The sequence below is a fragment of the Cyprinus carpio genome, chromosome B22, assembly GCF_018340385.1.
Source record: "Cyprinus carpio isolate SPL01 chromosome B22, ASM1834038v1, whole genome shotgun sequence".
In the NCBI taxonomy this organism is placed as follows: Eukaryota; Metazoa; Chordata; class Actinopteri; order Cypriniformes; family Cyprinidae; genus Cyprinus; species Cyprinus carpio.
In genome coordinates, this window is record NC_056618.1 from 35,324,533 (window position 1) to 35,349,370 (window position 24,838).

The 24,838-nt window shown below is 37.4% G+C and overlaps 1 protein-coding gene across 3 annotated transcripts in view; it reads left to right on the plus strand.

Annotated features, from left to right (window-relative positions):
* The first annotated feature begins 1,885 nt into the window (after positions 1 to 1,885).
* LOC109071215 (protein TASOR-like) overlaps positions 1,886 to 24,838 on the plus strand; it is a 32,587-nt gene continuing 9,634 nt past the window's right edge. Inside the window, exons 1-18 of one of the 3 annotated variants that reach the window (XM_042748838.1) lie at positions 1,886 to 1,990; positions 4,662 to 4,754; positions 4,910 to 4,982; positions 6,216 to 6,307; positions 6,391 to 6,522; positions 6,639 to 6,772; positions 8,312 to 8,343; positions 8,669 to 8,774; positions 8,852 to 8,955; positions 11,006 to 11,112; positions 11,184 to 11,256; positions 11,345 to 11,422; positions 11,966 to 12,544; positions 15,936 to 16,303; positions 17,625 to 17,675; positions 20,037 to 20,087; positions 21,163 to 21,289; positions 21,920 to 22,944. In XM_042748838.1, the coding sequence (XP_042604772.1) occupies positions 4,665 to 4,754; positions 4,910 to 4,982; positions 6,216 to 6,307; positions 6,391 to 6,522; positions 6,639 to 6,772; positions 8,312 to 8,343; positions 8,669 to 8,774; positions 8,852 to 8,955; positions 11,006 to 11,112; positions 11,184 to 11,256; positions 11,345 to 11,422; positions 11,966 to 12,544; positions 15,936 to 16,303; positions 17,625 to 17,675; positions 20,037 to 20,087; positions 21,163 to 21,289; positions 21,920 to 22,944 (3,222 nt within the window). In that variant the 5' untranslated portion in view covers positions 1,886 to 1,990; positions 4,662 to 4,664. The remainder of the gene's footprint in view (positions 1,991 to 4,661; positions 4,755 to 4,909; positions 4,983 to 6,215; positions 6,308 to 6,390; positions 6,523 to 6,638; positions 6,773 to 8,311; positions 8,344 to 8,668; positions 8,775 to 8,851; positions 8,956 to 11,005; positions 11,113 to 11,183; positions 11,257 to 11,344; positions 11,423 to 11,965; positions 12,545 to 15,935; positions 16,304 to 17,624; positions 17,676 to 20,036; positions 20,088 to 21,162; positions 21,290 to 21,919; positions 22,945 to 24,838) is intronic. The other 2 variants (XM_042748839.1, XM_042748840.1) reach the window with 2 other exon arrangements.

The window sequence follows — 24,838 nt, forward strand, 5'->3', positions numbered from 1 at the left end:
TGCGGTGCTGCGGGACACAGGACAGAAAGGCTATCAACTTGTTAATTCGTTCCTACGACTTAATTTGTGGCAACTGTCCATGTTTCATTAATTTGTTTCTTAAATAACCCTTGATTTAACTGAAATAAGGGAACAAATTAATAAATCGAACAAATTCTTAATTCATGAAATCTTTCATTTCCCTTCCTGCATGTTTACCACAGGAAGAGATGCGAAAACAGTGATTAAAAGTGAAAGACAGTAAAATAAACCTGCAAAATTATAGGGTTAGACGGTGAGGATTTAGGAAAAGAAACAATGCCTAAATATTATTGAATTTGTGGAAATTCGGGACCGACCGGCAAACCAGAACAAAGCCGCGTAATTGTAGGCTATGGGCTCGAACGGCATCCAAAAGCATGGTAGCGATGTAACATTTTCCAGCTAATCAATTATTCACTTGTCATAATCAGAGCTTATAATTTGTAAATAAATAAATGCTGGATTCAAAACAGCAATTAAAAGGCGATGTGACTGACACAGACAATACGTTTTCCCGGAGCATTCAATGATGTCACTAAATGGTTTTCTGCATGGACCTAACTAGGGCACAGGTTTTCAAGCCCTGGGACAAAATGGAATGCTTTAAGGAAAATGTATAGCCTATATAAGTAATAGGCCTAACTTAAAAATAACAATTTGTTTTCATAAAAAAATAAAAAATAAAAAACCAAAATATATCTGACTTAAATAAAGATAATGAATTTAAAACAAGTGTGGCGGCGCTCCATAAGTTCATATAAAAAAAAAAGGATGACAACCACTGATCTATATACATTATAAATAATAGTTTAACATTTAAATACATTGCGAATGTGGAAACATTTGGATTTGTGCCGAATGAGACGTGAGCAATTACCTCCAAATACATCCAAACGCGCTCGCTCGCTCTTGTGTGCACGCACACACGCACGCTCTGTCACGATCTAATGCACTGTAAATGTTGGATTTTTAAAAGCAGCTCCAATGGAAGGGATTTTCTGACTGCGCAGCACAGCCACACGCGCCACAGTTAGGCCTATGTTTGGGATGATTTTATTTTAAATGCCATAATGTCAGTTGAAATCATTAAGTGACAGTGAAAGTGAAAGTGACGTGACATTCAGCCAAGTATGGTGACCCATACTCAGAATTCGTGCTCTGCATTTATATTACGAAGTGCACACACACAGAGCAGTGAACACACACACCATGTGAACACACAAGAGGGGGCCAGCCATTTTATGCTGCGGCGCCCGGGGAGCAGTTGTGGGTTCGATGCCTTGCTCAAGGGCACCTAAGTCATGGTATTGAGGGTGGAGAGAGAACTGTACATGCACTCCCCCCACCCACAATTCCTGCCGGCCCGAGACTCGAACTCACAACCCTTCGATTGGGAGTCCGACTCTCTAACCATTAGGCCACGACTTTAGAACACAGTTGTGTTCTAAAAAACAACAACGAGCACCACGAAAATTAGGTGCGTTCACCGGTCTCCGTGCAGGGATAGAAAACAGTCAACAAAGTAAATCTAAAAAACAACAACGAGCACCACATTTTTCAAGTGATCTTTCACACCTATCCTGTTATAATCCTGCTACTAGCATTTTATTCAGAATAAAACCCCTTTAATTCAAGTGCGGAAAAGCAGTTATTTATTTTTATGAGTGGCTTTGCAATCCTGTCAAACCGGTGACTAAATGCCACTGCCACGCAGTCACCGGTATGAAAGGATTTGTTGATGGTTATTTTAAATGAATATATAGATATAGATATTGACGATTGTTGTCATTAGTTGTTATGGTTTTTTTTTTTTTTATTAGCTGTTTTTTTTTAGTTGTTTTCTGAGTATTGTGGGTTTTTTTATGTCGTGCTGCAGATTCTCTCCTCCAGCTACAAGGACTCTTCCTCCACCGGGACGTTTGTGTACTCCAAACCTCGCCTCGTCCACAGTGAACCGCTGGAGAAAGACGTGAGTGTTTGATTCCTCTACTGCGGTGCATTTTACTACATGTTATGGGCTGTTTGCCAACGTGAATTCTTTTTTTCAAATGGCTGCAAAATGTATTGAAGCATCATTATAAGTGAGGAATATTAATGTAGATGGATTGTTTGTCACTGTAGCACTGAGTGTAACATCTAATAGTGGACACTTAACATGATGGGAATTCAGTGTGTTTTATTTTTTTGTTCGATGCTCAAGGTCAGTGCACACAATCTTATCAAGAGAAGGAATTGCCTCTCAAGACTCTAACAGTTTTTTAGGCTAGTAGTTCAGATTTTCACTTGCCCTGCCGTTGCTGCAAAAGCTTGTTTTTCTATGTACATATTTTTAAGCACTGAATTTGTTTGTTTTTATGTAACATTAGATTTTCTTTGCAAGACAGTTTATAACCAAAAGTGTTTTGCTTTCATTGTTTTGGACCATGTAACATTGTATTGCATGGCTCTATGATTTCCGTAATGCGAAAAACATGGACAGAATCACAGCATCCAGTCATTGGAATGTCATTGAATTTGTTAAAGTTTAAATTAATTAGTCAAAAGTAGGTCAGCATACTTGAATCAAAGCGTGATATGGACTAGTAGGGCTGCACGATTATGACAAATCATAAATGTCGATTATTCCCTTGATTTTCAATGTGTTTTTATTAATTTGTGTTTTTTAATTTTTGTTTTGACAGTTTTTTTTGATGTTTTTTGTTTTGTTTGATTGATGTATTTTTATATGAAAATAAACAAGCTGAAAACACTCTAACTGAAAAACTCTTAGTGCTTTTCTATAGTATTAAGCCTCAAATGCCAACTCTACATCGGATTAGTTTCTTCTTTAAATTATAAAAAAAAGTAAAAATATGAATGGTATTATTGTTATACTTAAACTAAAATTGAAACAATGGAAACCCTTAAGATAACATGTAGAAAGAAAAAAACGTATCTTAAGCATGTAGAATAACATTGGATTTTGTGGATTTTGAACGATTAATTGCCGCTTTGAATGATTATGTAATTGTGGCATCCATAATTGTAATTGCGTTTAGAAATTCGATTATTTGTGCAGCCCTTTGTGTCTGTAAATACTGAGCCACTAAAAGACTTTTTAAATATGAATACTGCATGTGTTGTGTTTCTGTGTGAATGAATGGCGCAGATGCGCCAGGAAAAACCCTGGTGTGTAGTAAACAAAACTGTTGTTTACACTTGGTTGTACAAATGATGGTACCATCCTGATCATGTACACACATTGCACCCATTATTTATTTATTTATTTTTTTTTGCCAAATTCTGTTTTCCGTTAACTTTATGGATTTCATAAAATTTTATTAATCAAAATCATCTCTAATTAATTGGTTTTATTTTTAAAAATATTATTTTACTTTTTTCCAGAAATACTGTATTTACATTTTTCTGCTAAATAAATGATGGTAAATAATTTTTCAGGTAAATATTCCTTTACAAATAATGATTTAATAATAGTTTTATTAGCAGTAGTACTATCTTTACATAAAGTAATATATGTTTGTCACTGTTCTTCAAATTAACTCAAATACATCATATCATATAAACACAGAAATTTATAGGTATTCACGGCAACCCGTCAAAATAAAAGTTTGGCTTAACTTGAAGAAACTGTAACAGAAATATATAACTATTGAGCAGTGGAATGTACAAACTAATAAAATTATTAAAACTTTATTTTTAGGAATAAATAGAATTTTTCTTCCATGTTTTATGTATAATAATAAATCCCCATTGAATGCCAAAAAAAAAGGTTGTTTAATTTTCATTAATTAAAAGATAAATTAAATTAATGTTTTATGCTTAATGCCATTATACAACATAACTTTCTTTCTTCCATGGACGACAAAAGGAAATGTATTGAAGAATGTATCTGGCTGCTCTTTTCAAGCAATTAGAGTGAAAGGAGACTGGAGCTTTCAAACTTCAAATAGTCAAAAATAGTCCATATGTGACCCATGTTCCTTCAACAAGACCAAGTACATTCTGCTTGTTTTGTGTGGTAGAAATCAAGAAATCATGAGTTTGGAACAATGTAAGGGGAGCAAATTATGACAGGATTTCCATTTGGGTGAAATAATCCTTTAAAAACACGTATTCAAAAAAAAAAAAAAAAAGGTGTAAAGCACATCTTGGTCAGAATTGCAATGCATTTTATTGGGCGAATGCGCACACATACACAGACAAGGAATTTGTTATAGTATCTGGGAGCTCTGGGTACTTGCATGCACATGTGGATTAAGTAATGTACGTAAACTTCAATATAAATATGCATTTAGATAAATAAAACATCTACTGATAGTGCATAGACAACATAACACATTACACCATAAAAGTAAGATGACAGTAACACACTATATTCATACACACAATTATCATCCCAGTGTGTCTCGTCAGACTGTTGTCTGCACAAATCCAAGTAATCTCATTCTTCATTCCTTCTGAATAATTATTTTTATGCGGTCAACTGAGATTCAAGCGTGGCTTTAATGTTGTGTGTGTAGTTATATCTGTGGTTATGAGACCAATTTTGAACAATAATACTTTCGGCTTTGTCTCGATGTTTGAGATCGATCTTTGTGCGTCAAGTACAAAAGTAATATTGTGATGTTTTGAATGTGCAGTTCATGGAAAAGCGAAGGGAGCTCAAGCAGGATGGGCGCACAGAGAAAGAGCTGTCTGAGACTTTCTGCTTCCTGCTTTGTGATGCTCAAAAGGTAAACAACTTCCTTTGTTCAGCCATTCATTAGTTCAGTGCATTCAGAATATCACGCAGTGACGTTCAGCTAAACAGATGATCATTTGTCATTCTTTGGTCACTTTCTGATGTGGTTTTTCTCTTGTGTGTGTGTGTGTTGTGTGCTGGTTGCAGGTCTCGGTGGTGTGTGAGAGAGGACTGTCTGTTGGTAACAGCTGGATGAGTATGTTGGGGAATCCATCTAAAGGTGAAATAACACTTCCTGACACTTATTCTTGAGTTTGGTAGGTCATATTTTGCTAGTAGTCACAGGAAATGAAATGAGAACCACGCTTTATGAGTGTCAAAAGTTCTTAATGTGCATTAATATTATATATTTGTGTGTGTGTTTTACCAAAACAAAAAAAATAAAGTTCTTTTTTAGCAAAAACTGAAAATTTTCAAATTTTCCTTTATAACATTTTGGTCGTATTTCGTTAGGAGTCACAGGAACTTTTTTGCTGTGCAATACTATTACTAGATTAATATTTCTTTATTTTCTGATAGTTAGTTAAAAAAATAATAATAATAAATAAATAAATAAAAATACAAACTATTTTAATTTGTGATGCATCAACATTTATGTATGTTTTATCAAAACACCAAAATTAAACTTTTCATTTAGCCTTAACTGAAAATGTAACCAAAAACCAAACATTAAATTTGCACCCAAGGCAGTTTTTGTCAAATTTATAATTATAAACTTCTCATAAAATTAATATTTATAACAGTGTTTCTTCTCCAATTTATTCTTGAAATGTAAACAATTAAATGCTAGATGTAAAACATTTTTTAAACGTATTCAAATTAAATAATGAAGACAACAGGTTAAGTAAAAATATCATGAATAAGTAATATAGTGCATATATTTAGGAAAATGTTTCTCTCTAGGGTTGTTTGTTTTTATAGCTGGATAATGAGTTTTGGACATTGAATGGACTTCCTAAAGTAAATGTAATGTTATATGGCATATTGTTTAAAAAGATGTATTATTGACAAGTTTTCGTGGTTGAATCACTGATTGAGTGATTACATCAGATGTTCATTCATGTTTATTTTGTGCTGTAACTAGTAGTAAAGAAACTGTATACAGGCGTCTACACAGCGATCAGTCACGCCACAGCATCAAAACGGCTTTTAATGTTTGAGTTTCATGAGGAGTATTTTTTAAAAGAGAAGACTGGATGTGGGTGTGCCACCAATGGAAAAAAATCAAGAACATAATAAAATAATTGTGGTGAGAGATTGGTAATGAACTGCTAGGAACAGGAGGAAAACACTCGTGAGGTCATTTATGAACTGTGTGAAATGGAGGGCTGTTTTTGAGATTGTTTCATGTTCTGCAGGAAACTCAGCTTTGTTGTCTTGACCAGTGAAGTGTAAGTTTTGGCATCTGTAGTGCATCCAGTGAGTAATGATTATGTTGCTGTTGCTGTTGCAGGTGTTTACCTTTGTCAGTTTTCTGATTTACTTCAAATCAGCCCCATCGAGCCTGGATTTACAGGAAACATCATCATATTTAAAGTTATAAAGGTACAGCAACAGCTTGAATGATGTTGTTTTCAAAATAAACAGTGTTGTTGAGTCTGAGAAATGTCCGGCCTTTTGTCCTCCAGGGTAAAGTGAAGAGTGTACATGACTGTATGTCCAAAAATATGGATCCTACACCTAAATTTGACAGCCATTTCTCCAAGAACTCAACCAGAGTGACGTCCTTACAGTCGTACAGGGCATTCGAGTACACTCAGGTAAAGTCCTTCAAATAAACCAGAGTAAAATATCTCCTATAGGAATAAATATATTTTTTTTGATCAAATGATCATGATCACATGTATTTGCTGTAAGTTGGCTGCTTTCTTCACAGCAATACTTCTACGAGTATGTGGATTTTGAGGTTTCGTCCAGGCCGAGACACGTGTGTCCGTATGCGGTGGTCTCTTTTTACTTTAAAGGCAAAGAGGCTTCAACAGCGGCCCCCAAGCCGCTGCCTCCTCTCAGGTATCTGACTGCTCTCTTTTACTCTCAGTATTAAAACAAGGACTAGGAGACTTAAGGACAGTTCCTTTCCCAGAGCCGTAAACATTATGAACTTTAATATGCACTGACCTCATATATATATTCTTCACTCTGAATGTCAGTCTTTGTGTAATACACTTTCTTTTCCTACTTTGAATATACATCCTAGTGCAAAAAAACTCTTTGTGCAATACAGCCCTTTATTTTTTCTTCTTATTATTCTGAATGCAGTACTCTCTTATTTTGCAATGTAATTCTTAATTTTCTTATGTTGAAAGTTGGGCTGCAGCAAACAATTATTTTGATTAATGATTATTAGAACGATTAATCGACTAATCCTCGATTACTTCTATTAGATTTTGATTATTCAGCTTTTGCAATTAGTTAAATTAGTTATACATATTTTAACAAATAAATAAAGGTAAACAGCTTTTAAAAATTATAATGCAATTAATTTATACAAATAAATATACACAAAATGAGATGACAGACAGAGAAACTCTCTCATTCACCATTTAATTATCTCTATACATTTACATTTACATTTATGCATTTAGCTGACGCTTATATCCAAAGCGACTTACGGTGCATTCAGGCTAACATTTTTTATTTTACCTAACATATATATAAAAAAAATAGCTGAATGACACATCATTCTGCCTAACATCTTTTGTAAGTCATATGGATAAGAAACAAAATCAGTTAAGTCATAAGACACTTTATTTTAGTCACAACACAATCTCAGTCTCTTAAAATACCTTATAGGGTTATGTTAATCAAAACAGTCCTGAGCTAGTTCAAGCTTTGATCTCTGAAAACCAAACTGTCACTTTAATGAAATAATTTGTTCCCACTAATAAAAAGATTTTAATCATTAGCTGTAGCTCCACACTGGAGAGCTGCTTTATAACAGAAAATCAAGTAGTAATTCTAACTGAAAGCAACACTGACTCTGGTTTTTCATGCTGTAAAGCTGCTTGATTTAAGGCTATCGACTATATAAAGTACTATATAAATAAACGTGAGGTGACTGGACTTTACTGGAGTACCGAACAAACATGCACATTGCTGTAATCAGTTGTGTTCTTAACTGCTGCTTTCTCACCGCTGTCAGTTTTTGTTATTTCATTATTGAGAGGAAAGCGCGCAGCATATATTTTCATATTCATCCATACACCGCTCATATGCCATCAACTAATGCTTAAAATGAATGACTACTAGTCACCCAGAAAAAGCTTTAGTCAAGGGCAGCTCTAAATTTGTCAACAATTGTTTAGTAAACATTGTCGAGAATGTCAACTAATCATTTTAGACCTAGATGAAAGTAAGTCTTAGTGCAGTTCAGCTCTTTAATGTACAAGTATGTAACACAGAGTAACGTTTGTAATTCATGTTTTGTTCTATGTGCACTATGTGATGTATGTAAATTATACTGAGGGGAAGCTATGCTAATTTGATTGTACATGTGTTAAAGGAACTCATCATCATTCATCATTAAAACTCTCTTGTGTTGTTCCTCAGGTCTAACAGTCAGCCATCAGGGACGAGCAAAGGTGGGCATTACTTTATTCAGCAAACAGCATTTTGTTTCAGTTATTAAAGGAACAGATCACCAGTGTTTTCTGTGGAACACAAAACCATTTTTTTTTATGAATTCTCAGATCTCTTTTCTATACTGCTCCAAAAAGGACAAAAGAGCACCATAGAAGTAGTTTGTAGTAGTTTTACTATCACAATAAACTGTCGTTGTATTGAAAAAAATCTTCAAATTGGCCTTTTGTAGAATAGGAAAAAAATAACCGAATAGTTGTTTGGAATGACATGAGGATAAATAAATAATGACAGAATTTTGTTAATTTCCCCTTGTTGTTGTGATAGGTAGGCGCTGTTACACGGTATGGCGAGGGCATTTTGTGAACGGGGGGAAAGACGTGTACCAGGCCAGCCTTCGATCGCTCTCTCAACCTTTCCTGCCCTACAAACTGTGAGTCAACAGCAGTCACCATGTGTGTTAAATGACACTGGGCATGTGATAATGAACGATGGCTCTTGTTGTTTCAGGCCAGAGAAGATTGAGATCGGTAAAGTCATGAGCCTGCAGCAGGTCAAGCAGAAGATCCCATCAGCCCTCTTCTCCTGGAGCCTCTACACGGGCAGCCATGAAGGTTTGTGCACTAATTTAAAAGCCTGTGCTTTAATCGCCTTGCAGAGTCCAAGTAGTGGTCAACCGATATATCACCAGAGCCGATATTATCAACCGATATTTGCCATTTTTTTATGTTCTGCATCAGCCGATACGTTTTATTTTTTCTGTTTGGCTGTTGAGTGTTGTAAGCAGGACTTTTATTTTGATAGAAATGGGAACACAGGATCTGAGTGCAGGCACACAACTCCCATTCTTCAGTAAACTTCAGTAGTTTACTCTTTGACCATCAGTTCTTTTTGTTATACAGCGTCCCAAGTTCAAATCCCGGCTCGAGGACCTTTCCCAATCCCTGCCCCCCATCTCTCTCTCATCGCCACACTGTCCTATAGTAATAAAGTAAAAAAAAAAAGGGAAATGGTAGAAAACTTTTTTTTTTTTTTTTTTTTCATATACTGTCTTCATTCAGCAAACAGAGCTGGGTAGTAACTGATTACATGTGATCTGGAATATCACGTTATCAGATTCCAAAAATTTAGGATTTGTAATTAAATAAATTTACATTGTAAAATACTTGTATTCAGACTAGTTACTTTTTATTGATTACGTGATTACATTGATTATTTACACGATAGCAAAAGAGTATTCATTTGTAATTTTTTGATTCTCCCTAATTCCTCTTTTTCATCTTTTAAATGTTCCTGTCTAAAATAGAGTACTGCTTATATGCACTCAGAAAGTCTTCAGGTTTTGTGGACGTTCACACAGGGATCAGTCATTAGTCAGGTTTACACAGCATTTGAGAACTGGATGCACAAAAATCATTTCAGGTTTAAGAAGTGTTTCAACATTGCATCAACACATTAATGCACACCATTTATTTTTATTTGAAGAATCACTCAGTCGGTTGTATAACCATGTATTACTGTCCTTGGAAGGCGTTTATCTTTCAGTACTTATTTCTAATTCACCAGAGCCGATATTATCGGATCCGAATTTTTAGGATCGTTATCACATGATCCTTTAGAAATCATTCTAATATGATGATTTCATTATCAAAGTATTGGAACAGTTGTTTCTGCTGCTTAATATTTTTTCAGAACATGTGATACTTTTTTAGGATACTTCGAAAAGATGGAAAAAAGTAGAAAAAAAAAAAAAAAAAAAGAAGCTATGGTTTTTCAAAAATATAGCAAAAAAAAATATTTGAACAATGTAACAATAAAATAACTAAATTTACTTCATGAATTAATTTTCATATTCTGTGATGCAAAAGCTGAATTTTAGGTCGGTCAGTATGATAATTGAAATTATTCTAATATATATGATTCTTTCAAGTTGGGTCAGTATCTGTAATATTTTTTCAGCACAGGATTTTAGGATCTTTTTTTTTTTAAATAAAATTTTAGAATACTTTTATTCAGTAAGGATGTTAAATTCTTTTTTTTTGATAAAAAGTGATATTCGCAAAGTGTAAAATAAATATTATTAGTAAATATATATTATTAGAATTGTTTTTTTTTTTATTTTGAATAAATGCAGTTCTTTTTAACCTTTTATTCATCAAATATATTAGACAGCAGAACTGTTTCCAACACTCATAATAAAATCAGAATATTAGAATGATTTCTAAATGATTATGTGATTAGACTGGATGTTACATGTGACACTGAAGGCTGGAGTAATGATGCTGAAAATTCAGCTTTGCATCACAGGAATACATTATTTTTTTAAAGTATATTCAAATAGAAAAACTATTATTTTAAGTTGTAATAATATTTTCACAATATTACTGTTTTTTTCTGTATTTTTGATCAAATAAATGCAGGCTTGATGAGCAGAAGAGACTTCTTTCAAAAACATTAAAAATAGTAATGTTTCCAAACTTTTGACCTGTACTGTATATGTCGACAAGTAGTCGTCATATGACATGATTTTCAGCTAAAGAATAGTATATTATTGTGATATGTATGTTTGTTTTGTTTCTTTGTTGTTATTTTGCATATTAATGGCAGGATGTTATTGAGAAAAGATGATGTGATGTAAATAATGGATCTGCTTTGTTATTTTAGTGTCTAAAAGTGGCATGTTCTGCAGTCTGTTTGACGTGGTGGAGAAGGACAGAACTTCTCCGAAGAGCTTGACTGCATTGCTGCAGAAGCTGGAGGAGGAGGGTCTGGTGAGCATCAATCCTGATTCATATTTCTGCAGCTGCTTGTGCTTGAGCTGACTGTCATCTCGTCACTGCAGGTTTTGGTGAATATGGTGAGGGACAGAGGTTTCCTCTTCTTGCTTTCTGCCAGTCAAATGGCCAACTCCAGCGGTATGATCTAATGATGGTGAAATGCTAGTGTAAAAGAAACTGATCTTTGAAATATCTGAATGAAATCGACTCTATTTTGATTTTACAGAGCGACGAGGTGGTTGGAAAATGTCCTCTATACAAGCACTTTTTGTTTACCGTGAGAAGCGTGACTGGTTGAAGAGCGGTGAGTATTTAGAGAGGTGCACACGGTTAAACTGATGCATTTCCTCTTAAAGCCAGACATATATTTAATGCAAGTATGCAGACACAGACGGGAGTGCTTGGCTAAAACATTGCAAGCACTTAGTCTCACTCTTAACGGTTCTTGTGGAGAGAATAAACTTGCATTGCCTTCAAATGTCTGTGATATTAAACAGATGTTATCGTTCATGTAGATAGTCATTAATGTACACAGTTTATCTTAATTCAGCTAACTTGGTCAACGAGGTTCTCTTCAAACTAATGTTGTTGCAGTGCTGCCAAAATTCAGTAGACTTACTAATACTAATGAGATTTAAAGAGTCTCAATACCAAAGATGAAATAAAATACACATTTTAACTGTTTAACTTGGTTTAATTTTTTTTTGTAAATAATAGCACTATTAAAATAAATGAATATAAACTTAATAGTAAGTTAAAGCAATTAACAATAACACTTTGCTGAAAGCCTATAAGTATAATGCATTGTAAATGTATTTATAATGAAACCGTCTTTGTCTTGGTAAAGCATCGAATCCCTCTGAGAGCTGCAGACCTGTGTCATCAGAGCATCACAGTCCCATCATGCCCCAGCACGACTGCTTCGTCTCCGCTCTCCACTGCGCTCTGAGCAAGGCTCGCGGCGAGCCTCCCGCTGACCTCAGCGCCGCTGTAGAGCAGCAGGTTTACGACTACCTCACTAACCTCCGCGAGGGCAAGCCCCTGCAGCGCATCCGCACTGACTATGACCCCAAACTGGATGCCAGGGAGAAGCTCTTTCCTGCGCCCCGGCAGAAGACCAACTGGGAGAGCTTCGTGCGGCCCTACATCTACAAGCCGGCCGTGTTCACCATGCTTCTGGAGAGCGTGAAGAAGAAGGTGGAGGAGCTCCGGGTTCAGACTGAGAGAGCAGCCACTCATAATGACCCGGACAAAGTCCAGGAGCTGCTGAAGCTCATCCAGAGGAACAAGAAGAGCTCGAAGGGACAGGAGGGAGATTCAGAGCTGGTGGAGGACGCCTGCACGCTGAAGAGGAAGCTGGATCTCGACGCTCATGAGGGAAGCTCAAAACGCCAGAGAAGTCAGCCCAACGCAGAATTAAGAGAAGGTGAGGAGAACGAAGAGTAATCGTGAATCATGATTTCTGTTGCTCTCGATTCATTACGCATAATCAGCTGCAGTATTTGCCCGTTGGTTGTTTATCATGTAAATATTTTTTGCCATTTGCATTATCTTGCATCAAGCTTCCACAAGCTTTCATGGTTGTGGTCGCCAGATTGTGTGTGTTTTGAAGTTCAGTGATCTTTATTGAGATATTCTGCCCAAACAGGGCAGGGGATGTTCACACAGAACTAGTGTTAATTTTGTTTAATTTAGTCGTAGTTTAAGACTACAAATCGTAAATGAATCTCAGTCCTGTGTCACATGTGCTTTTTACTCATTATTTTAAGCCTCAATTTAGTCCTGAAGAAGCTCTAGTCTTCCTGGAAATCAACTTTTTAAATTTTTGTTATGCTGTTTAATGGTTAAACTGATTTAAATTAATTATTTGTGCTCAAAAATATAATTGCAGTGATTGTTGTCATTTGAGAAATTTATCCTTGCATTTCAGGTTTTGCACTTTCACTAGTAAGCACAAATCAATAGAACGTGGACTTATACAAATTTGATTTATATACAAAGTTTATCTTACCTCATCTAGCGTACTGATTTATTAAAAGCTATTTGTTATATAAAATAATAACAATGACTTAGATATGCACTCTCTCGGTCTACATTATGAACACTGGTAAAAAATATATATATATATATATTTCAGTAATTACAATAATGTTTCTCTGTTAACACAAGAGTACCGGTAAAAAAAAAAAAAAAGCAAAACAGTTGGCAAAAAGCTCTGATTTGAGGATTAAAACTTTTGATATTTAGCAACTCAAACATGAAAGATCACGTAGGAGAGGCGTATACAGCAGTCCAAATATTTTCTCTCTCTTTTTTCGACAAAAATAAACACAGGTTTTGGTATAGTTTTTATTTTTTAAAATACATTTTAGTCTCGTCTTTTATCGTCAACGATATTCCATGTGGCATATTGCACGAGCGCCACATTTTTAAGAAGCTGTGTCAGGTTAAAATAATTTCTACTTTAACGCTTGTGCCGCTCATCAATGTCAGTTCCAAAACAGTGGACCAATCAGTAGTTCTGATGTAAAAGTGCAATAATTTTGAGGAAGAAATGTTCCAAAATTTTATGACCGCAGCCATGATTAAAAAATGTGATTTATATTTTTGAGCAAAATAACTGTGATTAACCATTTTACCGTTATCATGCAGCCCTAATGAAGATGATCTTGTAAAAATTGACAGGAGATGAAGATGCAGCTTAGTCTGAGTTTGAACTAGGGCTGTCAAAATGGCTGAAAAACTAAAGTCAAATTTTGTACTTAAATATGATCAATATTCGAATTTAAAATGCATAATTTCAGTTAGGGTGAAAAAAGCTTTTGGCTTCTCTCCTGAGGCCACAAGAGGGCACATAAAGCAAAATATTGCTAATGCACGTTTCTTCAACGCAATAAAATAGAAAAAAGTGCAGAATGTTTATAAACCATATATAATTAAGTTGCTTAAACAATTAGAAACAAAACAGCATCATGTATGTATGTATGTATGTATGTATGTATGTATGTATAGTTTAATACAGTGGTTCCCAACCTTTTTCTACTCGCGGCCCACACAACCAAACACATATGTTTGCGCGGCCCACTGCAAAAAAATTAACTGACCCCGCTATTGTTGGGTTAATAACTTAGTACTCAGAAGCTAGATTGTTAACTGTATTTATTGAATGAACTAGGGCTGTGCAATATGGACACCAAAAAAAAACCTATCGCGATTTCTTTGATCAATTTTGCGATGTCGATTTTAATCACAATTTTGACACACACAGATATGCTTTACAGTCATAAATGCATTCAGGATGAATTTGAAACATTTTTCCAAAAGAAAACCAATTAGAGCTTTATCAAAAAGTTGTAACGTCTCTAGAACAGACATAAGTCAAAATAATCACTATAGTAAAGGTGTAACAAAATTTCTAGACTTATGGCAAAAAATATAAATAAATAAATCCTGTGTCCAGGGAATTTTTTTCTTTTTTGCCATACATTGTTCATAGAGCTCATTAATTGTAGCGGTGCCTCAGGTGTTGAAATAGATTTGTTATGCAGTGCGTATACAGTATGTGTATGCGGTGCAGAAGCAGCAGCGAGAGCGCATAAATGTAATGCGAAAGCACATTAAAATAATGCGCGAGCGCGAATCTGTCCGCACGCAGATTTCTTTTGCTCTGTCACAAAACCAGACGCGCTTGCTCAGATACACGCTGCTCTCGCCCGGAGAAAGTGCGCGCACTTAAAACGTGTCTTCTCTCGCTCAAACTGCGTCCTGTGCAGTCACAACTCTCTCTGTGCTCATGTGCTAGATATTAATTCTTTTCGCACGTTTTTATTTCTAGCCTTTTACCGCGTGCAGTGTGAACGCTCTGATCCGTTAACATGGGCTCGGAAAAAGGCGCATCACATCTGTTCTCGCGCTAGGCGTGTTGCATTCTGATTAGATCGGATGGCTTACTGCGGGAGGTCAGGGCCGCGGAAAATCGTGCTATAAAGCGATTTAGAAATCGCGCACGCTCAAATCGTGATTTTATGACAATTTCTATCGCACAGCCCTAGAATGAACTGGCAATTAACAGAAAATAACTCGGGCTTATTTAATTATATATATGAAATAATGTTATTATGTTATGACTTAGACGTTTTTACATATATTAACAATATTATTATTTATTTTAATAGTAATTGGCGGCCCACCTTCAATACCATCGCGACCCACTAGGGGGCCGCGGCCCACAGGTTGAAAACCACTGGTTTAAAACAAAGGACTGAAAACCGATCACAAATAGTACATGCTTCATTTAAAAACATGAGATGCAGTGGGATAGGGAACAAAAACCGGCATAAATTCTCAAAATATAGACATGTTTTGAACTAACATTAATTTTAAACATGTGGCTCTCTTGTGCGAGATGCAAGTACAACGCTGATAGATGTCCCTATCAGAAAATGTGATAAATATGCGTTCTTTGTGAACGGCTTGGTTTTGACGTAAACGACATTATCTTCACATTGATGTTCTCTTTTTCGGCAATACTTTGAATGAACAACGCAGCAGCGCCGCATCTACTGGGTTCAACTAGATAGGACATAAAGATGCAATGACAACTACATGGTCTCTTCGCATTTCATGCGCCACTGATAAGGCTGTCTGACGCACACATAAAATTCAAATGCAACGTTTTTGCATTCGAATGTGAATTTTTGTTAAATTCAACACACATTCTAATTTTTATTTTATTTTTTTGACAGCCCTAGTTTGAATTGTGTGACAGCTGTTTACTGTTGCTGTCAGTGGTTAATCTAGTGTCCTCTCTTCATCAGCGGACGACAGACAGTCCCCTCCATCTCTGGCTAATGTTCTGAGCAGCGTCGGTCTTCAGGACACAGACCTGAGGAAGAACAAGACTCAGGGAGTGCTGAAGATCATGGAGATCCTGGACAGCTTCGGAAAGCCCAGTCTTGACACGGACCTGCGCAGAGGCAAGAGGCAGGGCGCGCTAGAGGTCTTAAGAATGATAGACACCCTGACCAGAGGATCCGCAGAGGCGCCTGAAGACACCGAGACGACAGACATTTCTGACACCGCTCTGTTCGACAGCATGTCGAGACTCGGCCTTCCGACCGACCGCGACATCGACCTCAGGAAGAGATTTGTGGAGGATGAACCCGAGAGGAGCGACTGTCTGGAGGTAGATCAGTGTGCTCAAATTTGAGATGTAGTAATGAAAATCAAAACTCAACATTTACACCCTCACAAACTGTACTTTAGTAGGGCTGCCCCTAAATAGATGAGGAGAAGAGGCTTAGTCGAAAAAGGTGGTCTGTGTTCGTAATGGACAGATGGCTGGTCTTTGCGGTAATTACATTATATCGGGCAGGAAATACAAACGTTTGTCTATCATTTATCCATCTCAAATATGGCTTATCATTTCAAAGTGAAACATGTACCCTGCCATTCAAAAGTTTGGGATCAGTAAGATTTATTTATTTTTTTAAAGAAGTTTCTTTTGCTCATCAAGGCAATCTATTTGATCAAAAATAAAGGAAAAACTGATATCTTATGAAATATTATTACTAATTATTAATAAACTTTAAAATGTAATTTATTCCTTTGAGGATGAAGCTGAATTTTCAGCAACATTGCTCCAGTCTTCAGTGTCACATGATCCTTCAGAAATCAGTCTAATATGCTATACCTGGGTGCTTTCACATAGAGCAGCATTAACTACACAGGGTCGTTGTTCACTGACAAGCTGCGCAAAAACACAATTATATTTTGTGCATGTTTTGCGCAGCTTGTCAGTGAACAACGACCCTTTGTAGTTAATACTGCTCTATGTGAAAGTGCGCAGGTGATGGAGATTTACCGCTGATTACAGAACCGGCTTTACTTACGAGATGCACATTAAATATCGCATGCGATTTATGGTGCAGCCCTACCTAAAATGAACCAATTAAAATGTAAAAAGAAATACTGTCTGATTATGTAATACGTATAAATGGTGCATTTCTCTCGCAATGTTCGTTCACTGTACTGCGGAGATCGTCAGCTTCATCTTCATTTTTCCCGACACATTGCTTCTGTCATTACTTATGCCGGTGCATTGCAGCAAGCTTTATGCATGTGTTTGAGTGCAGAATGGGCTTTATATTAAAGGCCCCCGAGTATATATTTAGGTAATTTAATTAATATAAATGTGTGATTAGTCAAACAACTATAAGATAAAATCTGTAGTCTGGGGCACCTCTAAAGTTAAGCAGTACTTTTACTTGGGCTTTAAATAATTTTGTTATCTTGATGCAACAGTTTTGACACATGAATACATTGAAGGAGAGGTTAGTGTAGAAATTTAAAGGGAAGAGTTTGGGGTGAGAGGTTTTACAAGAAGGGTACTAGATGCCATACTGATGGTCTAATGTTGACCAAATAGCATTCCTAAAGTGTCAGTTTTGGTTTAGCTTCCATTTGTTTTGAGAAAAGCTGTTAGCTGAAGTGCTTGATTTTCACAGAAAGAGCGTGCAACAGACTACGTAGAGAAGACGCAGGTGAAGAGAGGAAAGGTGGGTGAGAGAGAGAATTTTATGCTGGTGATGGGACAAGACTAAACAAGTGAAAGTCACTAAACAAACTTAAAGGGGTCATGAAATGAACTTGTTTTTTTTGTTGTTGTTTTTTTGTACTGTTCTCTGAGATCCATTTATAATGTTATCAAGATTTTTACATCAAAAAACATCATTTAAAAACTAATAGGCTCTTTTCTGTCCTGTTTTTGACCCCCTTCATCAAAACACTGTTTAAATCGGCCTGGAGGATTGTAGACTCGGAAGTAAACACCCACTGCTGTGAATGGCTAACAGTTATGTATGTTTGACAGCCTATATCCTTCACAGATGGAAGCTGCTGTGATTCAAGTCAAAAACTTATCAATACATATCAAACCATTTGTGTAGACAAAGCAATAGTGACCACAATAAATAGTTACTCACTCTACTGTTTGCGACATTACTGTCAGATCCAATAGTCACACAGCATCGTCTTTTGGTTTCAGTCTTTCTGAAAATCCTGCGTTGAACTGTGCCTTTGTTTGTAAACGTATTCTGTTATATTGTAACAGGGAGTTATGTAGGATCAGTGGGCGGGGCTAAACAGACAGTGCGGTAGAATCGGTGGCCGTGGCTAAATAGGCAGCACTGTAGAATCGATGGTCGGGGTTAAACAGGCAGCGCTTTAGAATCAGTGGGTGGGGTTAAACAGGCAGTGCGGTAGAATCGGTGGGCGGGGTTAAACAGGCAGCGCTGTAGGATCGGTGGGCGGGGTTAAACAGACAGTGCGGTAGAATCGGTGGCCGTGGCTAAATAGGCAGCACTGTAGAATCGATGGTCGGGGTTAAACAGGCAGCGCTTTAGAATCGGTGGGCGGGGTTAAACAGGCAGCGCTGTAGAATCGGTGGGCGGGGTTAAACAGGCAGCGCTGTAGGATCGGTGGGCGGGGGTTAAACAGGCAGCGCTGTAGAATCGGTGGGCGGGGTTAAACAGGCAGCGCTGTAGAATCGGTGGGCGGGGTTAAACAGGCAGCGCTGTAGAATCGGTGGGCGGGGTTAAACAGGCAGCGCTGTAGGATCGGTGGGCGGGGTTAAACAGACAGTGCGGTAGAATCGGTGGCCGTGGCTAAATAGGCAGCACTGTAGAATCGATGGTCGGGGTTAAACAGGCAGCGCTGTAGAATTGGTGGGCGGGGGTTAAACAGGCAGCGCTGTAGGATCGGTGGGCGGGGTTAAACAGGCAGCGCTGTAGGATCGGTGGGCGGGGTTAAACAGGCAGCGCTGTAGGATCGGTGGGCGGGGTTAAACAGGCAGCGCTGTAGGATCGGTGGGCGGGGTTAAACAGGCAGCGCTGTAGGATCGGTGGGCGGGGGTTAAACAGGCAGCGCTGTAGGATCGGTGGGCGGGGTTAAACAGGCAGCGCTGTAGAATCGGTGGGCGGGGGTTAAACAGGCAGCGCTGTAGAATCGGTGGGCGGGGTTTAAACAGGCAGCGCCCAGTGATGTAGAATCGGTGGGCGGGGTTAAACAGGCAGTGATGTAGAATCGGTGGGCGGGGTTAAACAGGCAGTGCTGTAGAAGCAGGCGTTGATTTTCTGTGTAGGCGGTGCTTATCCACACTATTACATCATAAAGTAGAACATTCCACAAGCGATTGTTTTGGCAGATTGGCTTCAATATAAGCTGTTTTTAGACTCACAAGATAGTTTTGAGTTCTGAAACTTACAGTATGTGTTTATATTAAAATGACCATTTCTGTCAAAGGATCAAGGGAATTTTGGTTTCTCAGTTCATGACCCCTTCAATGATTATTCATACACTAGAAAAATATTTAGTTGGGGTCAGCCCTAATATTACTTGAACATGTACCTTCTATTGTCATCCCAACCCTGTGAGACAATGTCTTTCTTATATCTTAGAGAGATATTGGGATGTTTACAACAATAATCTGTCAAGCTTCAAAAATAACCATAATAGTCCAGCTTATGCATTATGTACTGTTTTTTTTTTAGTTTTAAAGTTTTAAAACTGTTCATCATATTTAAATGAGGGCCCAGAAAATTCTTAAAAAATTCAGCCTTTGTGTTCCTCCGGAAAAAAATACTTTTTTTTAAATCATACAGGTTTGGAATGACTTGAGGGTGAGTAAATAAGAACAGAATTTATTTACTTTGGCTGTAAATGGTTTTATAATGTTGATGCAACAGGTTTGTGACTAATTCTTTTAAGAAGAGGTTAGTGTAGAAATGTAAGGATAGAGTTTGGGGTGAGAGGTTTTCAAGAAAAGGTAGATGCCATTCTGCAAGTCTATTGTTGACCAAATTGCTTTCCCGAAGTGTCAGAGAAAAAAAGCTGTTAGCTGAAGTGCTTGATTTTCACAGAAAAAGTGCACAACAGGCTTCGTAGAGAAGGCGCAGGTGAAGAGAGGAAAGGTGGGTGAGCAGAAAGAGAATCTCATGCAGGTGATGAGACGAGAAGTTACAATGTGGCACTAAACAAATAAAAAAAAAAAAAGCTTTTGTCATGACATTATGACATCAGATATCTTCATAAAATTCTCTGTAACAGTTGTGTGATACTGTACATATAACAATGACTATCTTGAATCACACCTGCGTAGGCTATGTTTGGAATGGCATACATTGCGTACTTCATACTACGAACAAAGGTTATGTAACCGTAAGCATTTCAGAGAGTGGCATTCTACATCGACTTGATTTAAAATGTTGAATGTAAAATGTTTTTTTAAACTCGATGCCATAATTTTACAAAACATTGTCTTGTGCTTTAGCTTGAAATCATCAATCATACTGTACTCCTGTACTAAAGCCTGAGAGGCACTATATGTGACCCTGGAGCACAAAAGCAGTCATAAGTAGCATAATTTGTAGCAATTGCCAAAAATACATTGTATGGGTCAAAATTATCGTTTTTCTTTTAAGCCAAAAATCATTAGGATATTGAGTAAAGCTCGTGTTCCATGAAGATATTTTGTAAATTTCCTGCCGTGATATAACATATATCAGAACTTAATTTCTGACTTAAATTTTGATTAGTGAATGCTTAATTTTTTATTAGTTTTCTGTGAATGCATATGTGCATTGCTAATAACTTTATTTGGACAGATTTAAAGGCAAATGTAGTATGTCATCGGGTTTTCCATGCATAATGAAAATCCACATACTGTACTCGTCACAGTATATATTCTGTGTAGCAGTGTGCTGTTCCTTTCATAGCCAGTGTTGTGCAGTGAATGTAGAGCAGTGAGTTGTTCTGTTTCTCCACCTGTAATTAAATTTATGTACTCTGTTTACAGAACAAAACAGAGCAGATGAGTTAGAGTACTAGAAAACTACTGCATATGATTTATGCTCTTTACTTAAATGACAGTTGCCAGGTTTGCATCTAGACAAAAGTATTGTTTATTTTTATGTATTTATTCAGTCATTTGATTTGAAGAGTCCAAAACTGTTAGTGGTGGTTTTGATGATGTTTTTGCCATTTCAGGAGGAGACCGCTGGTAGTTTGAGTAGTTTAGAAGCATTTAGCCCTTGTTCAGATTCTGGAGGACAGCAGCGTGGTGTTAACCTGCTCGGGGAAAAGACCATTCCATGGGTGCTGATTCCCATCACAGGTAAACTCACTTCATATGATGTGAAGAACAGTGCAGAATGTCTAATGTCTAATAATAAGTAACACTGAGGGGGGGAGAGACTTATTTTCTTATTAGCATGCATATTACTAGCACATTGACTGTATATAAAGCACATGTTAATGCCTTATTCTGCTTGACCATATTCTAGGTCCCTTAACCTTACCCAATACCGACACATATCTCCTACAACAGCTACCTAAAAAGCAGCAAATGAAGAATTAATTGAGGGAAAACTCTTAGTTAATAGTGAATATTATCTGTATTCACTAATCTAATGTCTATACAAGTTCTGCCCTAATAAAAGACTGTAAAAGAAATTCAGCATTTTTCAGTTTGGAAGCTGCATTAACGTATTTGAGGTAGAATTGGAGGCAGTCTTAATTTCTGATCTCTGGAAATCATATAGATAGATACATACATACACAACTCGCACACATATATATAATGTAAACAAAAACTTTTATTTTGGATGCGATTAATCACAATTATTTGTTTGACAGCACTAGTAAAAAGTAAACCTCAGTAATTTTCATTGCATGCCATTTGTTTGCAGTTCATAAAAATACAAAATACTTTAAAGAATCTGGATTTTCTCAATTGCTTGCTTAGGTCTGAAAACAGAGAGATATTCCCAGAGACAGATGGACTATCCTGAAGATCCACGCTTCGTTCAAAGCCCAACCGTGTCTACACATGCCACACCTGACATTAAGGACCTGTCCCCTCCCTACCAGCCAGACAGCAGCAACACAGCGATGGATCTGGATGTGCCGACAGCAGCAGAGGTTGAGGATGAAGAGCCCGTCGCTCCAGCTGTGACCACAGAGTGTCCTGCAGACGGCAGCGGTTTTGACCACATAGTCGATGAGCTCGTCTCTGGTTTCTCCAGTGAGGTTGAGCAGCTCTTGAGGGCCAAACGTATTTATTATGTCGCTTGCTCCAGCACCCAGGGCTCACGGGAACCGCTCCAGACTCCAGCTGTGCCACTTTCCAATTACGTCTCAAACTACAACCCTCCGTTTCCCGTCAGTAACTACATCAGCTCTTTCCACGACAGCCTGATGATGTTCATCGACCCTCAGCACGTCAGTCGAATCCCCGGAGCTCAGGAAGATGTGACTTCTTCCTCATCTGCTGCAGAAGTTCCTTCAGATGTCCCTGATACGTCCTCCAGCTTTAATCCGTGTGCTTCCTCGTCTTCCAACAACACCTTTGAGTCATCTCTGACACCATGTTCCCCTTCTAGTGCCCTACCTGAGCAGATGACACAGCCTCAACATCACTCAAGTTTGCCCGACCCTGATCTCCAGCAGACACCCCAGCAGATGTGGGCATCAGAGCAGGACTCGGTGACCCAGAAGACGCAGGAAGTAAACGTCCCACATGATCTTCATGAGATAAATGGTAGTTTGGCTGCTGAGACTACAGGTGCTGTGGAGGGTAGCCCTGGCATGCCAGCTGAAGACGGCCAGATAGGACATGCTCATTCTGCCATCAGCAGTATCATCGATCAGCTGCAGCCCGAGGTGATCAGTAACCTGGTGGAGATCATTAAAGGAGTTCAGAAGAACATAGTCTACTTCTACATCCATTCCACGGATGAGGAGGAAAGTGACGTCTGCTGGGAAATTAAGGTACATGTAGTGCTGCGGTGGCTCTTTGGCCTTGTCCAAATCCATAGTTGCGGGAACATATTTTATCTGATGTTGGGGGTGTGGCTTGATGTTGCAGGGAGGGGCCTCTGTGTTGGTATATAGATCAAACACTTATAGCTGAACATACAAATGAATGAAGACAGGTATATGAGAACGATAATTGTGCTTTTGTGGTTTTATCTTATATTTGTATTATTTTAAATTTTACTAAATAGTAACCTCTAATTTATGCACCATTTATCATCTGCAATACCACGGTGTAACCACTAGATGGCTGTATAGCCCTATATATAAACACGTATAAACCGTTTGCTGAAAAAGTACGTGAGAGCGTTAAGACAAAGCACGTGTATTAGGTTATTCATGTGGATATTTTTCAGACATTTTAAAGAGTGCTTTTAGTAAAAGTTGACTTTATTATTGATTTGAAGTGTCAGTTATTATTATTGCAGTTAAATCTACACATAGAAAAAGCATTCGTTACTCACACTTGCTACAGCGTGATCAGTCACATGAAAGTCATCAATAAATATTGGTTCAGTGTTGCATTCCATGAACAGAGATGTCTGCGGTCGAGTTGCATGCAATGAGTGACTGGAAAATTCAGACTCAAGTAGTTAAAAAGGTTTTACAAAGCACTGACAGCACTTGGAAACAGTGGTTGAGCATTATGAAATTTCGAGGCTAAGCGAATCATGCAGTGAATGACAGTGCTCTGATCCAGTGGCTAAAAAGCTATGTATGTATGAAGTTATGTATGTTTGAGTATCCTTGTAAACATTCATTTAGTTCTTAAGTTAAAGCAAACAGCTGAAAAAGAAAACTTAATAAAAAAAATTCAGTTGGATCCAAGCAGCTCTTAAAGTGATAGCAGTCTAATATTCCTGCTGTCTGTCATTCATGTTAATCAAACAACAGTGAATGAAAATCTCTCACTGCTCTTGACTAAGTCAATTTTGTAAATTTAATAATAAGAAATTTAATTTACAGTGAAAACCATGTAGTGCCTTTGATAAATGTATACAATGTATGTTAGGGATGGGCGATAATTTCTGGTATTTATTGCGATAACGATATCAGTGATGATTATTCAGGGAATCTTATGCATCCACTAAGAGACAAAAAAAAATTAATCCTGTTTATTTAGAGAAAAGTGTTGTCTTTCCTATTTTTACCCTCGTGTTGTGAGCATTACTGAGTACACATGTAATGACTATTTCATACTGGAAGCCGGAGGGCGCCCTTGTGCAGAAACTCCACAAATTCATTGCAGAAGTATTAGCACTGAGACACTCTAGGAAATCCCTAATATGGACAAAGGTATCCAGTTATCACTGTAGCTGAATAAAACACAGAAAGAGAACTGAGGAAATTTAAAAAATAATAAACATACGATTGCACAAAATCATCTTGGTATTTTAATAAGGATAAAGTATATTTATAATGCAATGCTAATCATCAAAGCCTTTATCACTGTATGTATATGATACTATAAAATAGTATGATTTCTGCCTCATTCTCTGATATGAAACCACGTCTGATCCGAGCGGCAACCTCGCGCTCTCTCTCGTGAAGCCAACAAGGAAGTGACTAAAACTGTAATTCATGGACTGGCCGCTTGAGGCTGGCTGCAAAAGGGAGTCAGCCCAATAGACTCCCCATGTTAAAATGCCCAACTTTACAGCAGAAAAAACATGTTTACAGCCTGTGTTCAAAAAATGATTCTGGTCTATATTGTTAATTTTGCCCTTCATGACAACTGTGTCGGGGGGTGATTTTTTTTATTTTTCATCCGTTTAAATTATATTAAGCCTTTTAAAGTTCTGCATAATTAAGGGCGTGGCCTTGAGTGACAGGTGGATTGCCGCTGCTG